This window comes from Onychostruthus taczanowskii, unplaced genomic scaffold, assembly GCF_017590055.1.
Source record: "Onychostruthus taczanowskii isolate IOZ18803 unplaced genomic scaffold, ASM1759005v1 scaffold10, whole genome shotgun sequence".
Taxonomy (NCBI): domain Eukaryota; kingdom Metazoa; phylum Chordata; class Aves; order Passeriformes; family Passeridae; genus Onychostruthus; species Onychostruthus taczanowskii.
The window spans coordinates 3,813,056-3,832,087 of NW_024496526.1; the positions used below are offsets into that span (position 1 = coordinate 3,813,056).

At 47.6% G+C, this 19,032-nt stretch overlaps 1 protein-coding gene across 1 annotated transcript in view; it reads left to right on the forward strand.

Annotated features, from left to right (window-relative positions):
- Positions 1-19,032, forward strand: part of MARCHF4 (membrane associated ring-CH-type finger 4) — a 93,447-nt gene that overhangs the window by 55,927 nt on the left and 18,488 nt on the right. Inside the window, 2 exon segments of the mRNA XM_041408696.1 lie at positions 9,309-9,464; positions 18,246-18,438. Of these exon segments, the coding sequence (XP_041264630.1) occupies positions 9,309-9,464; positions 18,246-18,438 (349 nt within the window).

Here is a 19,032-nt window from a genome sequence, read left to right on the forward strand (position 1 = left end):
ATAACCATTCCCACCCAGACCTGTTGGGACGGTCCCTCCTGTCATGTCCTCATCTCCACTACCAGGTGGGACACGCTGCTTTCAAGTAGTGGAGATTTGCTCTGTGTTTCTCCTTGCACCTTATTGGCTTCCATTATTGAATGTGTTCATGGCCAGTGCCCAGTTCCCCACCATGCTGCCCTCAGTGCTGACGCTTGAAGGGCATAAGTCACTTGAGGGACTTATGGCAAATAACAACCCTCAAATCCTGGCTGCCATCAGCCTCTGCTCCCCTCCATTGATGAGCTGCTGATACCAGGTAAGCAGTTGCTGCATTTCTGGAAGGAGCATCTCACTGCTGTACGACTGCCAGTAGCACCTGGCCAATTTCTCATTCCTGAAGAACCCAGGAAGATTAGGCAAATATTACAAAGATTTTCTCAGGTCTAATGTTGAAGGGTTTTTTCAGCTTTCTCTGAAAAAAAAACCCAACAACAAAAAAACCCCCAAAAAAACCCACAACAAACCAAAAAACAAAAACAAAACCAAAAAGCCTATTTGTCTTTTATTTCACTGTCTTTAAAAGGGAGGTCTACGTCTGGAGAGTCAAACCAGCATCCATTTCTGTGGATTTTCCATGGCTGTTCCTCAGCAGCTGATGGCATAATGTTTCCTGAAATGGCCATTAGCTGAGCATCTTCATGAACAGCTTCCCAGGGAAGTAGCTGCAAAGTTCAATTCGCTGAATTATGAGCACATCTCGGATAAGAATTGCATTGTACAGTACTTGCATTCTGAAAGCATTAACTTTATGCTTTGAACTTAGAGATAGTAAGAAATAATTGCTGTCTTTTTTATCTATGAAAAGTATATTTAGAAAAATTTTATTTAGATAAAACTTTCTCTAGTGAAAAAGCCATTTGTACTCAAAAAAAAAAAAAAGAAGAAGAAGAAAACCTCTTTAATTGGTTGAAGATTTATTACAAGAAGCCATATCTTAAGTGTACTTGATTTGTGCTGAAGAGTTGTTTGACTTCATGGTGTCGCATCAGATTTATCCCAGCATTGCATCCTAGGGGTGCAATCCTAGGGAGCAAAATTGAGTTCCCTCTTGTATCTCACACAGAATAAATCTAAGTATTGTCTGAAATACTTTAAATTTAATTAAGAAGAGCCAGAGTGAAACAACTGTGAATTTCTTTTTCAGAAGTAACTAGAGTGTTCTAGCTCATGAATGGGTTGGGGTCTACAGTAAATCTCCAGAAGCTTAAAGCCCCCAGTACCTTGGGTGAAAGCCCAGGAGCTGCAGACTATGACATTTCTTCTCTGGGATGCTGAAATGGCTCCACTCTGTATTCAGGACAAGTCTGGAGCTGAACTCAGTGCAACACCCAAGTGCTCAAGGGTGTTCAGGTATCTTGATTTCACATGTGCAGCACTGTGATTTCCATGTACTGAAGGCTCTTCACTTAATCGGTGCTATTATCACACCTGATGAGGCACAGCAGGTGATATTTGAGACACTTGCCTTTTGATTCCTTGCAACCAAGCAACATTTAGTAAGAATTACTTAAATCAGCTAATCAAAAACATGTTCAATGACATTAGGATGAAGTGGGCTGTAGAAGACATAAGTAATTTTTCTTGTGAAAATCCTTCTGTAGAGAGAAAAGCAAATAAATATCATATACTGTAACCTCTCTGCCCCTTGAGCTATTAATAATTAATTCCTGGTTCCTTATTCCATATTTCAGGTAATGTTCAACTTTGTTCTAGTGGAACAATTTTTCAGGATTAGTTTCAGCTACTTTGTCATGGGTTTGCTGGTGGCAACAACAACGTGGCAGGAGTGCTCGTTGGTCCCTGTTTTTGCTGAGGAGCTGATTTGCTCTGAGGACTGCCTTGTTCTAGTTTGCTCTCATTTGCTTATTTGCTCTGAGGAAAACTGATGGGTCAGGATTCCTGTTCAGAGGAATCTCCTCTGAGAAGGGCCTGTCTTGGCAAGACCTGCACACAGAGACGGAGTTCAGCATCTTTCCTCTCAGTTAAGGGGACCCTTGGGGAACTCTTGTTCCCTCTCACTTCCCCTGCAGTGGTTGACTCAGGTGAGAACCAATCCCCAGCATCCCTTTCCATGCTGTCTCCCTTCCCTGGCCAAGTGGGACCTGAATGGCTCTCTGCCCTTCACCTTTCATTGGCCTGAAACGAGGTGTTGAAGTACTCCATAGCTCATTACACATAAAATGCCCTGTGATTCTCTGTTTCTCACAAAAATGCATTTTTTCTGCTCCTTTGAAGGAAATTGGTGTTAAGCCATGAGACATCCAGCCCTTCCCAAACCAACTCCCTTTGGTCTTTACCAGTGGCGGCAAAGAAGTGCCCAGAGCTGTTGGATAGTACCAGGCTGTGGGCAAACACATGACCAAGTTGCTGTCAGGTAAAAACTGAAACAGCCCTAGCCGAGATTAACTCCTTTTTTCCTTTTTTATAGTGAAAAGGGATTGGGTCATGTCCAAATATTTTATATTAAACTCTGCAACTTGCCTGTTTTCTCTTCTGTTACCAAGGCAAATGCGCCCCAGCTCCCTGACAGATCACATTAAGCTCAGCGGAGCTGTGTTCAATCACCTTGCTCTGGAAATCAGTGAAGGAGCGAGGGCAGAGCCACCACTCCAGACTGCTCCCAGGATGAGTCACCGCAGCAAAGGCTCCTGGCTGAGTGAGCCAGAGCCGCCTTTCTAATGCGCCTTTCTAATGCGCTGGGCTTTCTGCACCCGGGACTTCTCAAGCCTCTTCCTTCTTCTTCTTTCTTTTCTTCATGAGATTTTATTCCTTGTCTTCATTTCTGTCTCCCACCTTCCTGCCCTGCAGAACTCTTTAAGGTTTTAGCAATTAAGGGAAGAAAAAAAAAGGTGTCCTCTTTCCTGCTGCTTGGCAGAGCTAAGAGATGATCTGTGTGCAGAGGAAACCCATTCCTGCTCCTGCCTGGCTGAGTCTGTGGCACCATTGCTTACCCTGTGGGAAGGTGGAGCACAGAGGTTGTCCTCAGGCCTCTCTGATGTGGCACCCATCCCTGTTAATAGGCAGTGGGGATCCCCTGGGGCACATGGACAGGGATGTGACAGTCTTGCTTTGGAACATCCTGCTCAGACGTGGCAGAGTAGGAGCAGAGCAATTTGGTAAAAAGGGCAGCCAGTGCAATGGTGCAGCTTAGGGCCCTCCTGGGACTTTCCTGTTCTCTGCTGAACAGCCTTGAGAAGGGACCTGTCAGATGCCTCTCCCCCACATCCCTGCACTGTTCTTGGGCATGGGTACAGGGATTTGACCACTGTCTGCCTCCAGCACAGCTGAGACTCTTGAGTCATCTGCTTCAACAAAAAAAAAACAACAAAAAAAACCCAAAAAAAAACCAAAAAAAAAACCAAAAAACAGGTGAGACAGTTTCCCACCAGGGTTGACCATCCACATGGGCAAGCTTTGTTCCTACCCTGATGAGCAGCCAGATGAGGTGATGGTCCCTCAGTTCTGCAGTGACAGAAGAGTCCCCAGGGGGAATGGTAATGCTCAGAAAATGGAAAGTCTCCCTTCCCACTTCTCCATCCCACTCCCAAATTCTGAGCTGACACCTCTGTCATTGTCTCAGCAGTGGTGACAGGCACAAAACACTGCAGATGGGAAAGAGCAGAGAAAGCTTAAAATTTCCCTGGTCCATGGTGAAACCAGAGGCTGTGGGCATCTGCTGCTCAGCTGGGAAGTCATGCCTCTTGTGATAGTGGTGGGATGAGTTTTCCAGCAGAAGAAAGACGCAAAGCAGGTCCCACCCTGCCCTCCTCTCAGCTGTGGCTGCAACCTCTCATGTTTTCATCAGAGAGGTGCAGAAAAAGCCTGAGCAGTGTGGCAGCCCCAGCGCTCCTCACAGGTGTCACAGCAGCAGCCTCTGTGCATGGAAGGGCAATTTTTGTTGTTTTGGAGCATTGGGAGCTCTGCAGAAATGATGGCTTTTCAGGCAAGACTCACTGTGGAACAAATGTGGGGTTTTGGCTCAGGACTTTGTGAGACACATCCCTTTCCCAACCAGTGCCCACACTCCAGACATCACCAAAATACTCCTGGTGGTCTCAGAGGGGTGTGTGAGGGTTTGGCTGGGTGCACTAAAGCTGAGATCCCTGTCTGCTCACACCCAGCAGGCAGAGATGCCTGAGGCACACAGAACAGCTAATACCCATTGAAAATTGCAGAAAACCATGAAAAAGCAGAGCTGAGCCCCCACCACACCCATCTCAGAACTCCCAGCCTGACATGCCCAGCTGGCTGCTGGGATGGGGGTACTCATAGCACCTCAGGGCACACAGGTCTTGCCTGCCATGGGCAGTGCTGTCTCTGCATGGCACAGGGATATCAGGTCTTGCTGGGGAGCTGTGGGATGAGCCAATTCTGGTCACAGAGATGGCAGTCTGGATGATTTCTTTTTCTAATCACTTGCATAGATTTTCCTATAGGCTCTCTAGATTTTAGGGAGGTGACCAGTTGGGGCATTTCCCCAGCTGCGTCAAGAAAAGTCTCTCAGCAGATTTCTGCCAAGGTGGAGATCGGGATCAGCACCCAGCTCTGCTGAGGTTCCTGGGGAAATGGCTTCTCACCAGAGCCCCATACATAACCATGTCCCATGCTGTCCTGACACCACAAGAGACCTAGGTCCACTCCTCTCTGGGTCCACACTCTGTGTCAATTTCCCCCAGTGATGGAGAATTTCATGCACTATAATACATACATATACACACACGTACACATGGATACCTATTCCATGTCCCTTGTTGCATGTTGCTGGCTGGCACAGGGCTTGCACACATGGGGAAGCATTTGAGATGCTGGTAATAACATGTTTAGTTCAAAAGGATAGAAGGGCAACTCTTGTAAGTGTGTGAAGACAGAGAGGTCATTAGTACATGTTTAATGAAGTTTACCAGCTGTGTAACAATGGGCTTCTCTTTGCCATTTTACTTAATTTGTCTGTAATTATGTTCCTAATATAGAAATCATTTGGCATTTATTTGCCGTAATAAAACTTCCCATTGCATTTAAACTCAATGTGAAGATTTAAGTATATTTAGGAGATGCAGCTGAAGACCTGAAATTAAATGACCCTGGCTTCCTTTTGCAAACAAGACAAACTCAGATAAATGCTAGCAGTCAGATGAACGCATGCAGATCTGTGAGCAGCAGCAGCAGCATGTACACCCCCAAAGAGAGATGGCAGCCCTCGTGATGGCATAGCTCCTCCAGTGTCTTCTCATTGACCTGCTCTGGCCCAGGCACTGCTCCTCTTACTGAGGCTTGTGCTGCTTTGCATATCTGAGCAGGAAAAATGCACAGGTAAAGGAAAAACTGCAGGTCTTAAGATCATCATCAGCTATCTTGGTTTTCTGTACAGCTTTCAAAATATTTGCTTTAATGGTTGTAGTAGTAGGATGTTGGTAACACGGCTCTTTCCAGCTGAGCTGGTGCTCAGAAGCAGCCCAGGCACCAGACATAGGTCAGCACAGCTGGGCCAGCCCAGGATACCAACCACATCCTGGCCCAGTGACACCATCATCCCCAGCCCTGCCCTGTTTAAAGGAGACTGGCTGGGAAATTTGCTGTACTTAATTTGCAGTTAAAAGAACAGGCCTGGGAAACACATCCCATATCTGCCTGCTGGTGTGTGAGCAGCTGCAGCTGCGGATGGGCTCCCAGCGCTGATAAATGACAGATAAAAGCCAGGAAGACTCTGCCACCACCACTCAACAGGAGTGACGCTGCTCCTGACGTGGTTATTTTCTCCCTGGATATACCGAGCACCACAAGCACGCACTGGCAATATTTATTTTTTTCCCATCCTTTCTCAGCACTCCTGCCAGGAGGCTTTAAATAGCAGGGGCCAGATAATCATTAACTACTTTGATGTATTACAGCAGGTACAGATTGGAAATTCAGACAGAAAGGACAGAGCTGGAGCAGAGCTGCACTACTGGTGTATCTGCAGCAGTATTGTCCTCCTCAGGGTAAAGCCAGTTCAACCTGGCCTTGCCCTTGCTGCTCCTTGAGACAAGCTCCCATCATAGTGAAAATAGGGAAGAATATTATATATATAATTGGTATATTACTCTTTCCAGAAGTAGGGAAGAGCATTTCATGCATATGTTTGAAATGGTTGTGGCCGAGCCAGAGCACCTTTCCCTTTTTGTTAACTCTGTTTTTTTCTAATTTAGACTTGGATAACAGAAAATAAATCAGTAAATAACTAAAACATAAGGCAGATGCCCTGATTCCAAAGCACACTAGCACACTTCAGTGTTTCAGAAGAACAAGACGGTAGTGAGCAAACTGAGGAGGAAGCTTGCAGTTGGGGACCATTTCTCCACTAGTTACTGACAAAGGAAAAATGCTGCTTAGACTCATCCCAGTGATGGGATATAACACTACAATGGGAAGTTGCAAAAATAAATGTTGTGAACTAGGGAAATAGACCCTTCAAAGGGTTTTTGGAGAACAGTTCCCAAAGGGATTTGGTGGGAATGCTGCTGTTTGAGCACTAGAGAATATGTTGTGCAGACCAATCTTCTACAAACCTGCAGAAAATGGGTGTTAGGGATTTAATTTCCATCTCTAATTGTTGTGATTTTTTTGTCTCACTTTGGGTTTGCTTTTGTGTTCTTGTAGCTTTTAGCAGCAGAGGACTCTGTACAGCAAAACCTTCCTGTGTATCACAGCCAATGGTCTGTTCCTGAGCTCTCTGTACAGCCAGCAATGAGACTCCTTCTCCTTTGCTGTACAAAGGATTTATTCCTTTAATATGCCCCTGGTGTTTGTTTTTCTGTTGGTACAGGAGTGCATGTGTGCGTGTGTGCATGTGGCAGTGTTTTACAAATGCCTGCTGTGGATAGAATTGGGCTTCACAGTATGCAAAAATAGCTGTGTGCCACATACAAGGATGTAATATTTCAGACGGCTGGAGAAAATGTGATAAATTGAGTTTTTGCTAGATCTGCTAAAATCAAGTTACTGGCAGATTCATCTCCACAGCTGAATCCTGAGGTTGTAGGAGCTGGCAGGACTGTGTGTTTTAGCATCACAGTTAGAGAGGGAGACTGGGTCCCCATGGTGCTGTAGGACATCTGTGAACATCTCTTGGCTCTGAAGAGAGAAGCTCAGATTTCATAGACTCATTTATTACAGAGCCCCAGAAGCCAATGCGAATCCAGGCTGTAGCTGCAGTTTTTCCCCTCTGCCTTTGCCTGGAGGTTGTTGCTCTTAGTTCCTGCTCCATTCTGCTCCACTCCTGATCCCTCATTATTGATGCCTCCAGCTGCTCGTTAGACAAAGCCCAGGTCCTGCACTCACTGTTTTGAGCCCTGCAAGAGACCCAGGTGTGCAGTGAGGTGGAAAGGCAAGGATGCTGCAGATCTGGGAGGACTCTGCGTGACCTGCTTTCTGCTGGGGCCACACTTGTGTGCTGAGAAGCAAAGCTGTTGACAAAATAAGGCACCAGGGACTGAGATGAGAAGGGCAGACCAGAGGCACAGTGCAGTGGTCCTTGTACCAGGCTGGCTCTTGCTGTGGAAGAGGTTTGGCGAGCAGGGAAGCAGAGGAGTTGTGCCAAGTTCTGGTCCCTCCCCTTTTGCATCCTGTCTGGCAGTACCTGCTCTTCTGGGCTCCTAATCACTCTGGCAATGTCCCACCCCAGTCTCAGCCAAGGGCACAAACATGCACAGCCAAACCTGAGCCCCCTCAAGTTGGACCTCACATGGGAGTTTGACTGCCAAATGTCAGTGCTCATTCCCATGTGCACCTTTCTCCCATCTAATCCTTCCCTACTTCCTTTCTTCTGGTTTGTCAGGTCACCCCTTGCCAGGTGGAAAAGGTTCATGGAGCCTACAACCCTCCTTGCTCCCCCTCTCCCTTTGTATACCCTCTGATACGTAATGAAGACCAGTAACAAGTAGAGCCAAGTCTGGGTTTGTAATATAAACAGTTATTTACAATTTTGCTAAAATTTCATGAAAGATGACATTTTTAGGTGACCTAGCTGAAACAAATGAAACTATTAACATGTTTGCATTAGGTTTTGTAAAAAAGAAGTATCCCTCTTGCCCAGTGTGGTCCTCAGTTCCTCAGGTCCTGATGTAGTGACCTAGAAAGGTGAGACAGTTTCCCACCAGGGTTAGCAAGAGCAGGGTCTGGTTCATAACCCAAGGCAGCTGGAATGGATGTCTTTTACCATACCCAGCAGTGTCCAGTGCCAGGGTCTGTTATCCTGGTTCTCTGTCAGGCTAGTGATGAGGCTGATCTGGGCTGTAAGAGCATATATCTTCTCCCCAGTGCTGAAAGAATTATCCAACCTTCCCTGTTCCATAGATATTCTTATTCTGCCTTTAAAAGCTTTTTAATCTTGGAGCACAGCTAAAGAGACTACTGGAATCTATACTATGGCTTTTAAACACTAAACAGTGAGGAGTAAAATGTAATGGCTCTCTCCTAACCTAAATAAACGATTGCAAGCAACTGTAAAGGGCTCGTGAGCTTGTGTGCACAGAGAAATTTAGTCTCATGGTGAACAGGATGATAACAGATAGATCAGAATAATATGGGGTTTTTGTGGATACCCTGTTAAAAGCTGCACCAGAAACAAGGGAATGAGCCAGGAGGTTCAGTGTTTCAGCCACCACTCATAACTTCTGGGTCACAAGCCAAAACACAAATTATTCTCCATCTTGCTTGCTTCTAGGGTGCAAATAGCCAGCCCTGTAGTTCACCAGTATGACTGTCTGGGGTGGTGGACAGTGTGGGAGAGAGATTTGAGGACGTTTTGCATGTCTGGGCTTGAGGAAGCTACCTGGGTCTGAGCAGGACATCAGTCTGCAGCAGAGGCTGTCTCACAACTTACCACCACCACCAACTTCACTTTCTAAAATAGGTAGCAGAGAGACAAAAACCTGAGCAATGAACCGGTGGCATCTGGTTGCCAACAGAGGTGTGTCCACTGGTTGGGGTCAGTGTGGGTCCTCTGGAGTGGTAAGAGTTGTGCTCATCCAGCTTTTCCTTCCGTGGTGACAAGGCATGTAAGACCCCAGTATTTGAAACCGTTACATCCCTGACAGTCTCGGTTCACATCAGCCAAGCATTATTAGAGGGAAAAGGGATGGAAGCAGCATGATTGCCTGAACCAAACCAGCTAAAAAAGGAAGAAAGTTCAAGTGGTGGATAAGGAAGCTTCTGCCACGCCGTGCCACGTGTGGTGTGCTGTGCTGTGGAAGGAGGGGAGCCTCGCTGATGCTGTCTGTCTGTTTCAGGGGGAGTTGCTGAGCCCGTGTCGATGCGATGGATCTGTGAAGTGCACGCACCAGCCATGTCTGATCAAATGGATTAGCGAGAGAGGCTGCTGGAGCTGTGAGCTGTGTTACTACAAGTATCACGTCATTGCCATAAGCACAAAGAACCCTCTGCAGGTAAAGGTACTAGAGACATTTCAAAGTCTATTTATTCTTGTTTCAATTTTTGTTTCTGGGAGCAAGCGGATTTTACCAGTGTGAGTCTTCCTTCCCTGTGCACAGGGATTCATATGTCTGAGACACTTAGAAAGGATTGCCAGGGGCTGGTCCAAAGAGGCCCCATGTTCTGCTCAGTGGTTCTGGGAGCATCCCTCAGGAGTCTGCTCTTTCTGTCCTTGGCAATTCCTATATTCACTTGCCTTCTGTTGAAAATTCCACAATAGTGTTATAACACCTCACAGCCATTCAAATGCGTTCATTCACTGGAGACCCCAGGTGTGCCTGTCTCCAGGGCCAGGCAAGGACTGCACCACTGTGGGATTTACTGCAACAGAGCACACAGTCTGTGACTGAGCAGTCGAGACACCACGTGTTTATAGTTGTGCCATTAATCCTGATCTCCTCCTGCTGAGACTCTGCTGTGTTGGCATGAGGGATGGTGGAGGCAGATGGAGGGTTCTTAGAGCTCTCCTCTCTGATCTCACCCCCTTTTTCACTTTACTGCTCTCACACAATCATGGCATGGCATAGGAGGTGTTGACTCTGATACTCTGGTCTCTTCAAGCCTGATTCTTGATGGACTTTTGCAGACATGCACACAACAGGTAAAGCACATTTGATGGGTCTGTGAAAGTCATCCAAGGACCCATGTTCTTTCTTACCTGAAAAGCACTGTAGTGAATAAGTCACAGTACAGACTGGTGATTTAAAATCCGGATTCAGAATGGGGAAAGCTGTGTGACTATTAAAAATGGGATAAATTATCCTTAAAAGCTATTGATTTATTGCGGAGGCAATGCCTGAAGATGCATTAATTGCTCCATGCCTTTGCTGAGCATTGTTAGTGCCTCAGCCATAAGGAAGCACATTACAGCCAGGCACTTCTGCTTAATCATCATCATCTGGACTGGAGAGGCATTACAGTGGTTTAGAGACCATGGTCATTTCTGTAGGGCTTTCAGTCTGTCCAGTGCCTGGCACTCTGCAGGTCACTCTCTACCAGGAGGCAAGGACAGTGCTGGTGATGGTGCTCAGTTGTAGAGGGGAGTGGGGAAATGCAAACTCCTGCTCTCTTTCAAACTGTGATCTCTGTGTGGTTTTTTTCTAGGCCTGAGGTCACTTACCACATTGAGGAAAAAGGGACAGCCCATTAGGACTCCAGACTTAAATGAAGTAGTGAAATAGGGGGACATCATGGGGAAACTTTGCTGAGGGGAAGGAAAAACCTGCCTCTTCTCTGAGAGTCCCTACAGCTTCTGATTCAATTTTCCATGAGCCATGGGCTGGACACATCAGTAGTTTCATCCCAAACATCAGACCCAGAGTGTTTTAATTTTTTGGCGCTAGCAACTCAGAGCAGATTGAAACACAGGAGGGGAGATGTGGACAAAGCAGCTTTTGTTTATTTCTGGAAAGCTGCTCCATGAGTGCCCTAATGCTTCCTGTGTCTCAGACTGGGGATGTGATGCTGAGCAGCACTGAAGGTTTGTGAGTACAAATTTGTGAGCCTTTGTGTCCCCAGAACCGTCTTTAATGAGTGACTTCCAAATGCACTTTCAGGTGGCTCAGGGCAATGAGTCAATGACTTTCTTCCTGTTCCTCATTCAGCTAAAATTTTTTGGAGCTGCTCATGGACAAGCTTCCACCTCACACACAAAAATTTCAGAGCCTGTGCAAAACATCTCTCTCTCTGGGCTCCCCTGTCAGAATGTGGCCTGATCTGATGGCCTTTGCCATGAACACAAAAAACTGAGTGGCAGAAACAACTGAGTTAGAGGGCTCAGCTCCAGGAGCAAGGGTCCCAGAGGACTGTGCAGATCTGGGGCTTGCAGCCTTCAGATTGCTGGCTTAGACTTCACAGCACTTCTCACAGAAGCACTGGGAAATTTGGAGGATGGGAAGAAGCAACTGGAGTGAAAAGCCACTTGGCCTGGAATAAATGCAATGTGTAGAGCTACAGCTGTGTGCCTGGGTGCCCTGTCTGGTGCCAGCACAAAGGCACTGCTGGGAAGCAGATGCTACCCTGGCATTAATATGCAAAATCCTGTGGGAAGTGGCTGATGCACCAGGCCAGGGCTTCCTACCAGTACTAAGGGCTTGGGCCCCCCCATAACAAGTCACACATGTGCAGGTGGGAGGAGCATCATTTCTGCTTGGCCTGCGCCCCACATATGGATAACATGTGCCAGCTGGACATACAAGTGTATCTCAAAGTCCCTTAACTTTCTTCTCAGGGTCTGCTGGAACTTGGGCCCAGCTTTATTCTTACAGGAAATCTCTGAATTTCTCATACAGTTTTCAGAGGGCAAATGCTGTAGGAAGTCATGGTCATCTGTTTTTTCCAGACCAACCATAATACAGGCAAGGACCACACAAGCCTCATGTCCTTGTCCAATATAACCTATTTGGGTGGTGCTCTGAGCCTGGCTAGATTCTAACCAGCAACATGGCCTACCTCTCTCCTGAGTCCTGTATCTGATAGACTGCTGGGAAGCCAAATCCAGGCAGCTGGCAGACCCTGGGCTCCCTGAAGCATGTCCAATTGGTCTGAGCAGAGCAGCACATCCAACACCCACATGTTCCCTGGGACCTGCATGTTTCTCTGCCCATTTTGACATCTGCTGCACATTTTTCAGAGTGCTTAGAAGCACAGCATGGGCCAGATGTGTCTGGAGACTCATGGTGTGGGCAGAGAAGTTACAGTCGGGTTCATGCATAATTAACACAGTCTCCTTCCAGCCTCCAGGCTATTATGATGTTTCATACCAGAGACAGACCTTTAGTCTTCTGTTTTGGCAGAATTAATCTCTATAAATTAACCCACCCCACTCCCTCCTCCCTGGATTGCAGGCTTTTAAGAGCAAAGGTCTTAAAGCAGCAATACTGATAACCTGCTGAGACTGGGGGATTAAAGTTGTTGGACAACATAGCAGGTGTCCTGCCAAGCAGCAGTTGGCCAGCAAAAATGAGCAAAAATACTCCATTAGCTGTGAACAACCAGGAAATCTAGAGCTTTTGTCCATCCATCCATCCATCCATCCATCCATCCATCCATCCATCCACCAATCCATTTTCCTGTCTTCCAGGTTGCCAGTCACCAAGACAGGAGTCACGGGCTTGGAGGCTTTAAATGCTTCCCTCCATTGTAATACTTGTGTAAAGCCCATGACTTTTAAAAGGCCCTGAAGGCACAGGGGTTTGGAAGCACGTTACCATACTGCCTGCATCCTGGTGCTGATACATTGTGGAGTGGGTATCTGCCTTGATGGGCCTCTGAAGTATATTTAATCTGTACACTTCCTTTGCAGTCAGTCCTGAACCACATCCACTCTGATGCTCTGATTTTAGCAAAGAGAAAATCTGTTTGAACCAACCTTCCTAACAACCGTCTGCAGTCTTGATGAGTTCAGCTCTGATTTACAGTTGTTATCTCCTGCTCTTCCTGCATTGCAGGCTATTTCAGCTCCAAAGATCCCCAGTTATCCAGTGCTGGGGTTGGAGTCTGGTCTCTGTTCCCCTCTGGCTCCATTTTGTCCATGGTGATGATCTGTTAGGAGCTGATGAGTGCTCTTACATGGCCTCTTCATCAGGACACTCACAACTGCAAGAACAGCTGATCTCACAGGGTGTTTGAACTTCAGCCTGAGATGCTGAGCTAAAAAGCTTGAGTCAAGTTTACTGATGTCTCCTGGTTGTCCCAGCCTGCTGAATCAGTTGTGTTGAGCATGAGCTTTGCTGGTCCCTGCTGAGCTTCAGCTGCAGCCTGCAAGCAATGGGTACAGTCACTGCAAGAGAGACTTCAGGGCCTGTGTGTTATAACAGGAATTTTCCAGGATGCTGGTGCTGTAGCCTGAGTCTTACCAGATGCTGTGGCACATGGAGGAGGGGGGTTTTCATCATTGCATGTTTCCATTACATGGCCCTACTGGGCCCTCCCTCCTCCTTGCTGCTTTTCTAGTATCTGAATAAGCCACAGCATCTGAAAGTGTACAGCAGGGAAGCTATTCCACAAAATTAAGCAATGGCTTAATTTTGCTTGGTGAATTTATAAAAAAAAGCCATCCTGCAGAAGATAATTGAGGAGGATGGCCAGGGTCTTGGGACAGCAGCAAGAGGAGAACCACACCTAAGCTGCAAATGATCCTCTCCAACCTTCTAGGAAAAACCTCCTCTTGCTTGTAACCCTGGGTCTGAGAATTAAATTGCTGACTAGCACAGCTCAGGATGTTAATGATGTGTATTAAGGGGACGTGTCAGATACAGCAATAAAAATAAACTGAACTGCCTGAGGCAGGCATGGAGGAGCTCTCAGGGGAGTGCAGGAAGGCTCTTCCAGCAAATGAGACTTCTTTTCAAGCTGCTGAAGTAAGACATAGACATCTTCTGCAGGCAGTGTCTGCCTTGGATATGCTTGTGCTGGTGCTTGGGAACCTTTGTAGACTGCAAGTGCCAAAGAAAGGGAAATACAGATCAGGCATTAAATGCTATAGTAATGACATTATTCATCTGTGTTGCATTAGCAGGTTTTCACTTACAAACCTCTAAGCAGGAGCACTGAAGCAAACAGGGAAACAGGTTTGTGTCAAGTACAACTTGCAGGTTATGAAACAGTGCAGGAGAACAAGTGACATGCTCAAAGGCAGCAGTACCAGCTTGGACCCTGACTAAAGTCATTACAAATGTCAGACCTGAGCTCCTAAGAAGCCCTTTCTGAGGCATCTGAGTTGCAGAGCTTTGCAATTTGGGCAAAATGGGATAACTTGGGGAAACTGGTCTGAGAGACAGTTGTGTTTTGCACCTGCAGACATGGGTGGTGTGCCAAAGCACTTGGCCCAGGGGGGTGGTAGCAGAGGACAGACAGACAGCTCCAGACAGCTTCTCCAGAATGGTTTGGAGGGTTGGAGCACTTTTCCAGTGCGGGTGGCAGACCATCACAGACAACTGCTTGGGCACGTTCTGAAGCCATTGTGAGTCTGGAGCTCACAAAACTGGTCCTGTTATCCTGTAGGAGCCTTTATAGCTTTTTGGTACCATCAAGTCCTTAGTTCTACCCTGTTCAGCACTAGCAGAGCTTTCTACCTGCCTAAAGGTCATGTCCCTGACTGACAACCTGGGTGAGCTGCGTTGTTAAAGGAGCGCTTTAGTGCAGCTCAGTGGCTACCAGGAGCTCGAGTCATTATCAGCTGAGGGAAGAAGGGCTCAGCTTTAGGTCTCTTCCCACAAGGTGGGATTGCTTGACACTGTGATCTTGCTAGATCTTGAACATTTGAGCTGGAGATTTGGAGGGAGAGGGCTGTGCCTGCTGCCAGGCATTCAGACAAAGAGCTTTGGGGGTTTCAGATGTGCCAATAGAGGGACTCCAGAGTTGCTGAGCAGCTCTACTGGTGACCCAAGGATTATAGGGTCACCTGCCAAGTCCCTGGTCTGCTGGACATAATGAGGGGTGAGAGGGCTTGGGGAGAAAGGGTGATTTTCTAAGAGCTGTTTTGAAATCTGAAAGACATAGTGCTGTGATTGAGGTGAGCTCCTAAGGCTACCTGTGCAGGGACACATCAAGCCCAGCTCCTGCAGCTGAAATTCATCAGCACATTCCACCTCTGAGCAGCTCTTGGACCTTTCTGTCTGAGCACTCATGGGGGTAAGAGGCTCTATCTGTCTCATGCTAACATCTTCTATCTCATACACTAAGATGTGTAGCGAAATGGAATTAAAAGATGAAAAATAGTTACTCTAGTTATTAGTGGCTCAAGCTAGATCTGAGACAGTAAATTGCAGTTCTCAGGGCTGCCAGAGAGAAAATACATTTATTTTTTTTTTTTTTTTTTTTTTTCTTTTTTTTTTCTGGAAAATATTAAATTCTTCTGCATGCTGCCTGTTTTCCACAATGTTCAGCTTTAACCCATTTACCTCCTTGCCAGAGGGAAATCACACCCCAGTGCCACCTTCTGAACAGAGTCAGGACTGCTGCTGTGTGTGTCACTGTCACTTAGTGCCAGATGCAGGGGGAGAGCATTCTACCCCCTGGCACAGCTGGCAGACTCCAGGCTCTTCATTATCACTACAGTGAACTTCCCAATAGCCACTGCCAGCTGAGCAGTGTCAGGCACTGTCCCTACCAGTATTTCAGCCTCCCTGTTCCCAGCCAAGGGGAGCAGGATTTGAGGTTTTGCACTCAGGTGTAACTCTTCTGTTCTCTGAGCCCCATCCCCTTTGACAGTGTATTTAGTGCTACACCTAAGCCTCCTTTTCTCTGCAAAGCCATGGTGTTGGTTTTACATGGCTTCAAGTTGCAGAAAACAGTTCCTTCTTCTCTTCCCTTCGCCTCTAATTGCTACCTTGGAAGGACCTGTTGCTACCAGAGGCCTTGCAGTATGCCAGGCAGATGGTGAGGAGCCAGCCCATTACCTCCTCAAGAGAGAGAAATGATGCAGAATGATTTGGCTGGCACAGGTGCACGCGGTCAGTGTGAGGGGCGTGCGGTAAAGCCTTCGCACACAGCTCCAGGCTGTGCTCTCAGCGCTCTCATTCCCTCCCAGTCAGCCACAGGCAGTGGAAGGGGAGATGAGGTCTGGGGAAAGCTGCAGGGGTGAAACTGCAAACCCCTGCACATAGCCAATCTTCCTCCCCACCACATGAATTTAGTCCTGGAGCTCTGGGCTAATGGCATTGCTTGCAAATTTGTCTTTCATTGGCTTTTGATGCTGTTGAGAGCAAAGCTGAAGAGCTGATAGGAGGATGGCAGAGCTGCTTATCCCACCTTCACAAGCCAGATTTGTTATGGGTGCTGGGTGGCCTTTGCTCTGCTTGATGTCAGGAGAGGAGTTGCACCATTGCACCTCTCCTGTGGACTCCAGCACCCCTGCAGCATTGGGACTTCCAGGCTGTTCACTGTGGGACCTTCTCAGTGGCACAAAGGGGCCAGACGGATTTGGTGGAGGCATGGAGCAAGTCAGGCTGTGGCAGAGTGGGAATGGGCTGTTGAAAAGGTTACTGAGTGTCCCCAGTGCTGTGTTTGCCTTTGGCTGGGTCAGCTGCTGGGGCAGGTGGCAGGAAGGGGACTAGAGTAGCTGAGCCCAGGGAAAAGACTGGGTTTAGCTGAGCCCAGTCCTGCTTCAGTGGGGAACAAGCTCTCTCTCTGTTCAGCAGCTCAGTGGTCATTTCTGTGGCCATCTAGCAAATAAGCTGGTACCGCCCACCTCACTGGTGCGACACATCCACGGTAGACAATGTGAGGGCTGTCTGCCCTTGCAGGATGTAAGCCAGGGAGCAAGGCTGGCAGAGGCAGAGGAATCTCCTTCAGCTGGCACCCGCAGACCTCAGCCTCTGGCTGAAGCTCTCATTTGTTCCTCTCCAAATGCAGCCCCTTTCAGGGAAGTGCATTTGGTTCAGGAGTTTGATCATTGGACTGGTAGCAGTGCCATGCATGCCTGTACCAGCACAAGTCACTTCTTGTTCTTCTTGCCCTTCAGTTCAAAAGTCCTTGCAAAAAACATGGCTAACTCCTGGTTGGTCTGAGCATTAAAGAGGTATCCAGTACTTGAACTCCCTTCTTGCACTGCAGAAGGATGGGACAAGGCTTGCTGGGTGATCCTGCTGTCCTAGGATGTGTTTGACCAACATGCAGGGCACTGAGATCTCACAAGACTGTCACTTCACAGGGACACTGAATTCAGACTGAATCTAGGCTAAAGATTTTCAACTCCTCTGAATCCTCTGTACCTGCTGGAGGTTGAAGTCCATCTTTGTTTATCCTCCTGCCAGTCCCACTGTGATTTCAAGGGCATGTATCTTACAGCTAGAGGTGGCCTATATACTTCAGTGCCAGGAGAGACTGCCTCTCCTCAGCCTGTTTACACATTTGATTTTTGATTTGCAGTAGATGCTATGGACCATGTCCCCAAGTCTTGTTAAAGACTCCAATTTCTGCTCTTGGTTTTATAGGACAGTTTTCTCAGCAGTGTAAATCTGAGTGGGGAGGTTTTATGCTGGATGACAGAGAGGAGTCTGGGTTTAGGATATTTATAACATAGCTTATACAAAGCTATTTGACAAAGTGAATGGATTTGGAGGAGTTATTTCTATTTTTTTCTTTTTCTGAGGAAGAAGCATTGACGTTTACCTTGGAACACAGCCTGAATATGTCATCATCTAAAGGCAGGGTGTCCTGACCACAACAACTTGTGTTCTTTGTAGCACATTCTGTGGGATGTGCTTTGCCACTGTGAGATTCTACCTAGGGCTGTGATCATATCAAATCTCACAAAGTGGCACAGAGCCAGCTCATATGAGGCCTTCCAAAGAAAGCTTGGTTCTTTGAGATACTTACTCTTTTGGTACTGGAAAGCCCTGGGTGAGGATGTTGCCTGGTCTCTATTTGAGGGAGTAACTGAATTTTATGGTTTGTGATGACCAACGCAGATCTACCATCATGAGCATGTTATTTTTGGTGTCTTGCCTTCATCCATCCTGCCTCACTCAGGTTACTGTGCTTTCCTAGTGAGATGCAGGACTCCTTTCCACTGCCTCTTTGGCAGTGCTGTCAAGAAACCCAAGGCCATGCACTGTGGAACAACGGCCACACTCCATCCCAGATGTGGATGGTGTAAAAGCACTTATGCCCATAGGTGCTCTTTGAGATCTCCAAAGCCACCACAATGGTGTAAAACAGTGATGTGCTCCAAGTAACTAATCTCTACTCTTTTGTCCTTCCTCCCTCCCTCTTGTCCCCTCCCTGTACAGTGGCAGGCCATCTCTCTGACAGTCATTGAGAAGGTTCAGATAGCAGCGGCCATCCTGGGTTCCCTCTTCCTCATCGCCAGTATCTCGTGGCTCATCTGGTCGACCTTCAGTCCTTCAGCCAAGTGGCAGCGCCAGGACCTGCTCTTCCAGATCTGCTATGGAATGTACGGCTTCATGGACATTGTCTGTATAGGTGGGTGATCGTCTCTCACACCGCGGCCACGGCCGCCCGCTCACTCGCCTCTGGAGAGGAGTGGGGGATGGCGTGGAGAGCCAGCCCACACAGTTTGGCTTGGATTGAGTGCCCACAGCTTTTCCTCCTCCTTGCTTTTATGGCCCATTTTTCACTATTCTCTCAGCTCACCTGAGCGGCCCCAGAGTGTTTCCTTGGCTGGGGTGGGAGAGGGACCTGCAAGAATGCCAGAGAGAAGCAGATGTCTTCAGAGCAAGAAGTGGGTGGGGAGATCTGGGGGAGGCTGGAGAGTGTAAGGCTTTAGAGGAGCTCCTCTCCTCCTGGAATAGCTAATTTAGGGACTGCCCCACACCAGGCATGGCAGGGTCTCTCCACACGCAGCTCCTTGGCTCTCCAGCTCAGTCTCTCTGCCAGGCAGGAATGGCTTCCCCTTCTTTGGGCCACCTTGGAGCTGCAAGTCCAAACCAGGTCATGGGTCAGGCTGGGGTCCTTGTCAGGTTGCTGGTGCAGAGCAGCTCTTTGAGGATGCAGCTGCCTCACTCACACTGCACAAGCCTGGAAAGCACAGCAGCTGCTGGCAGCCTGGCCCCAGCA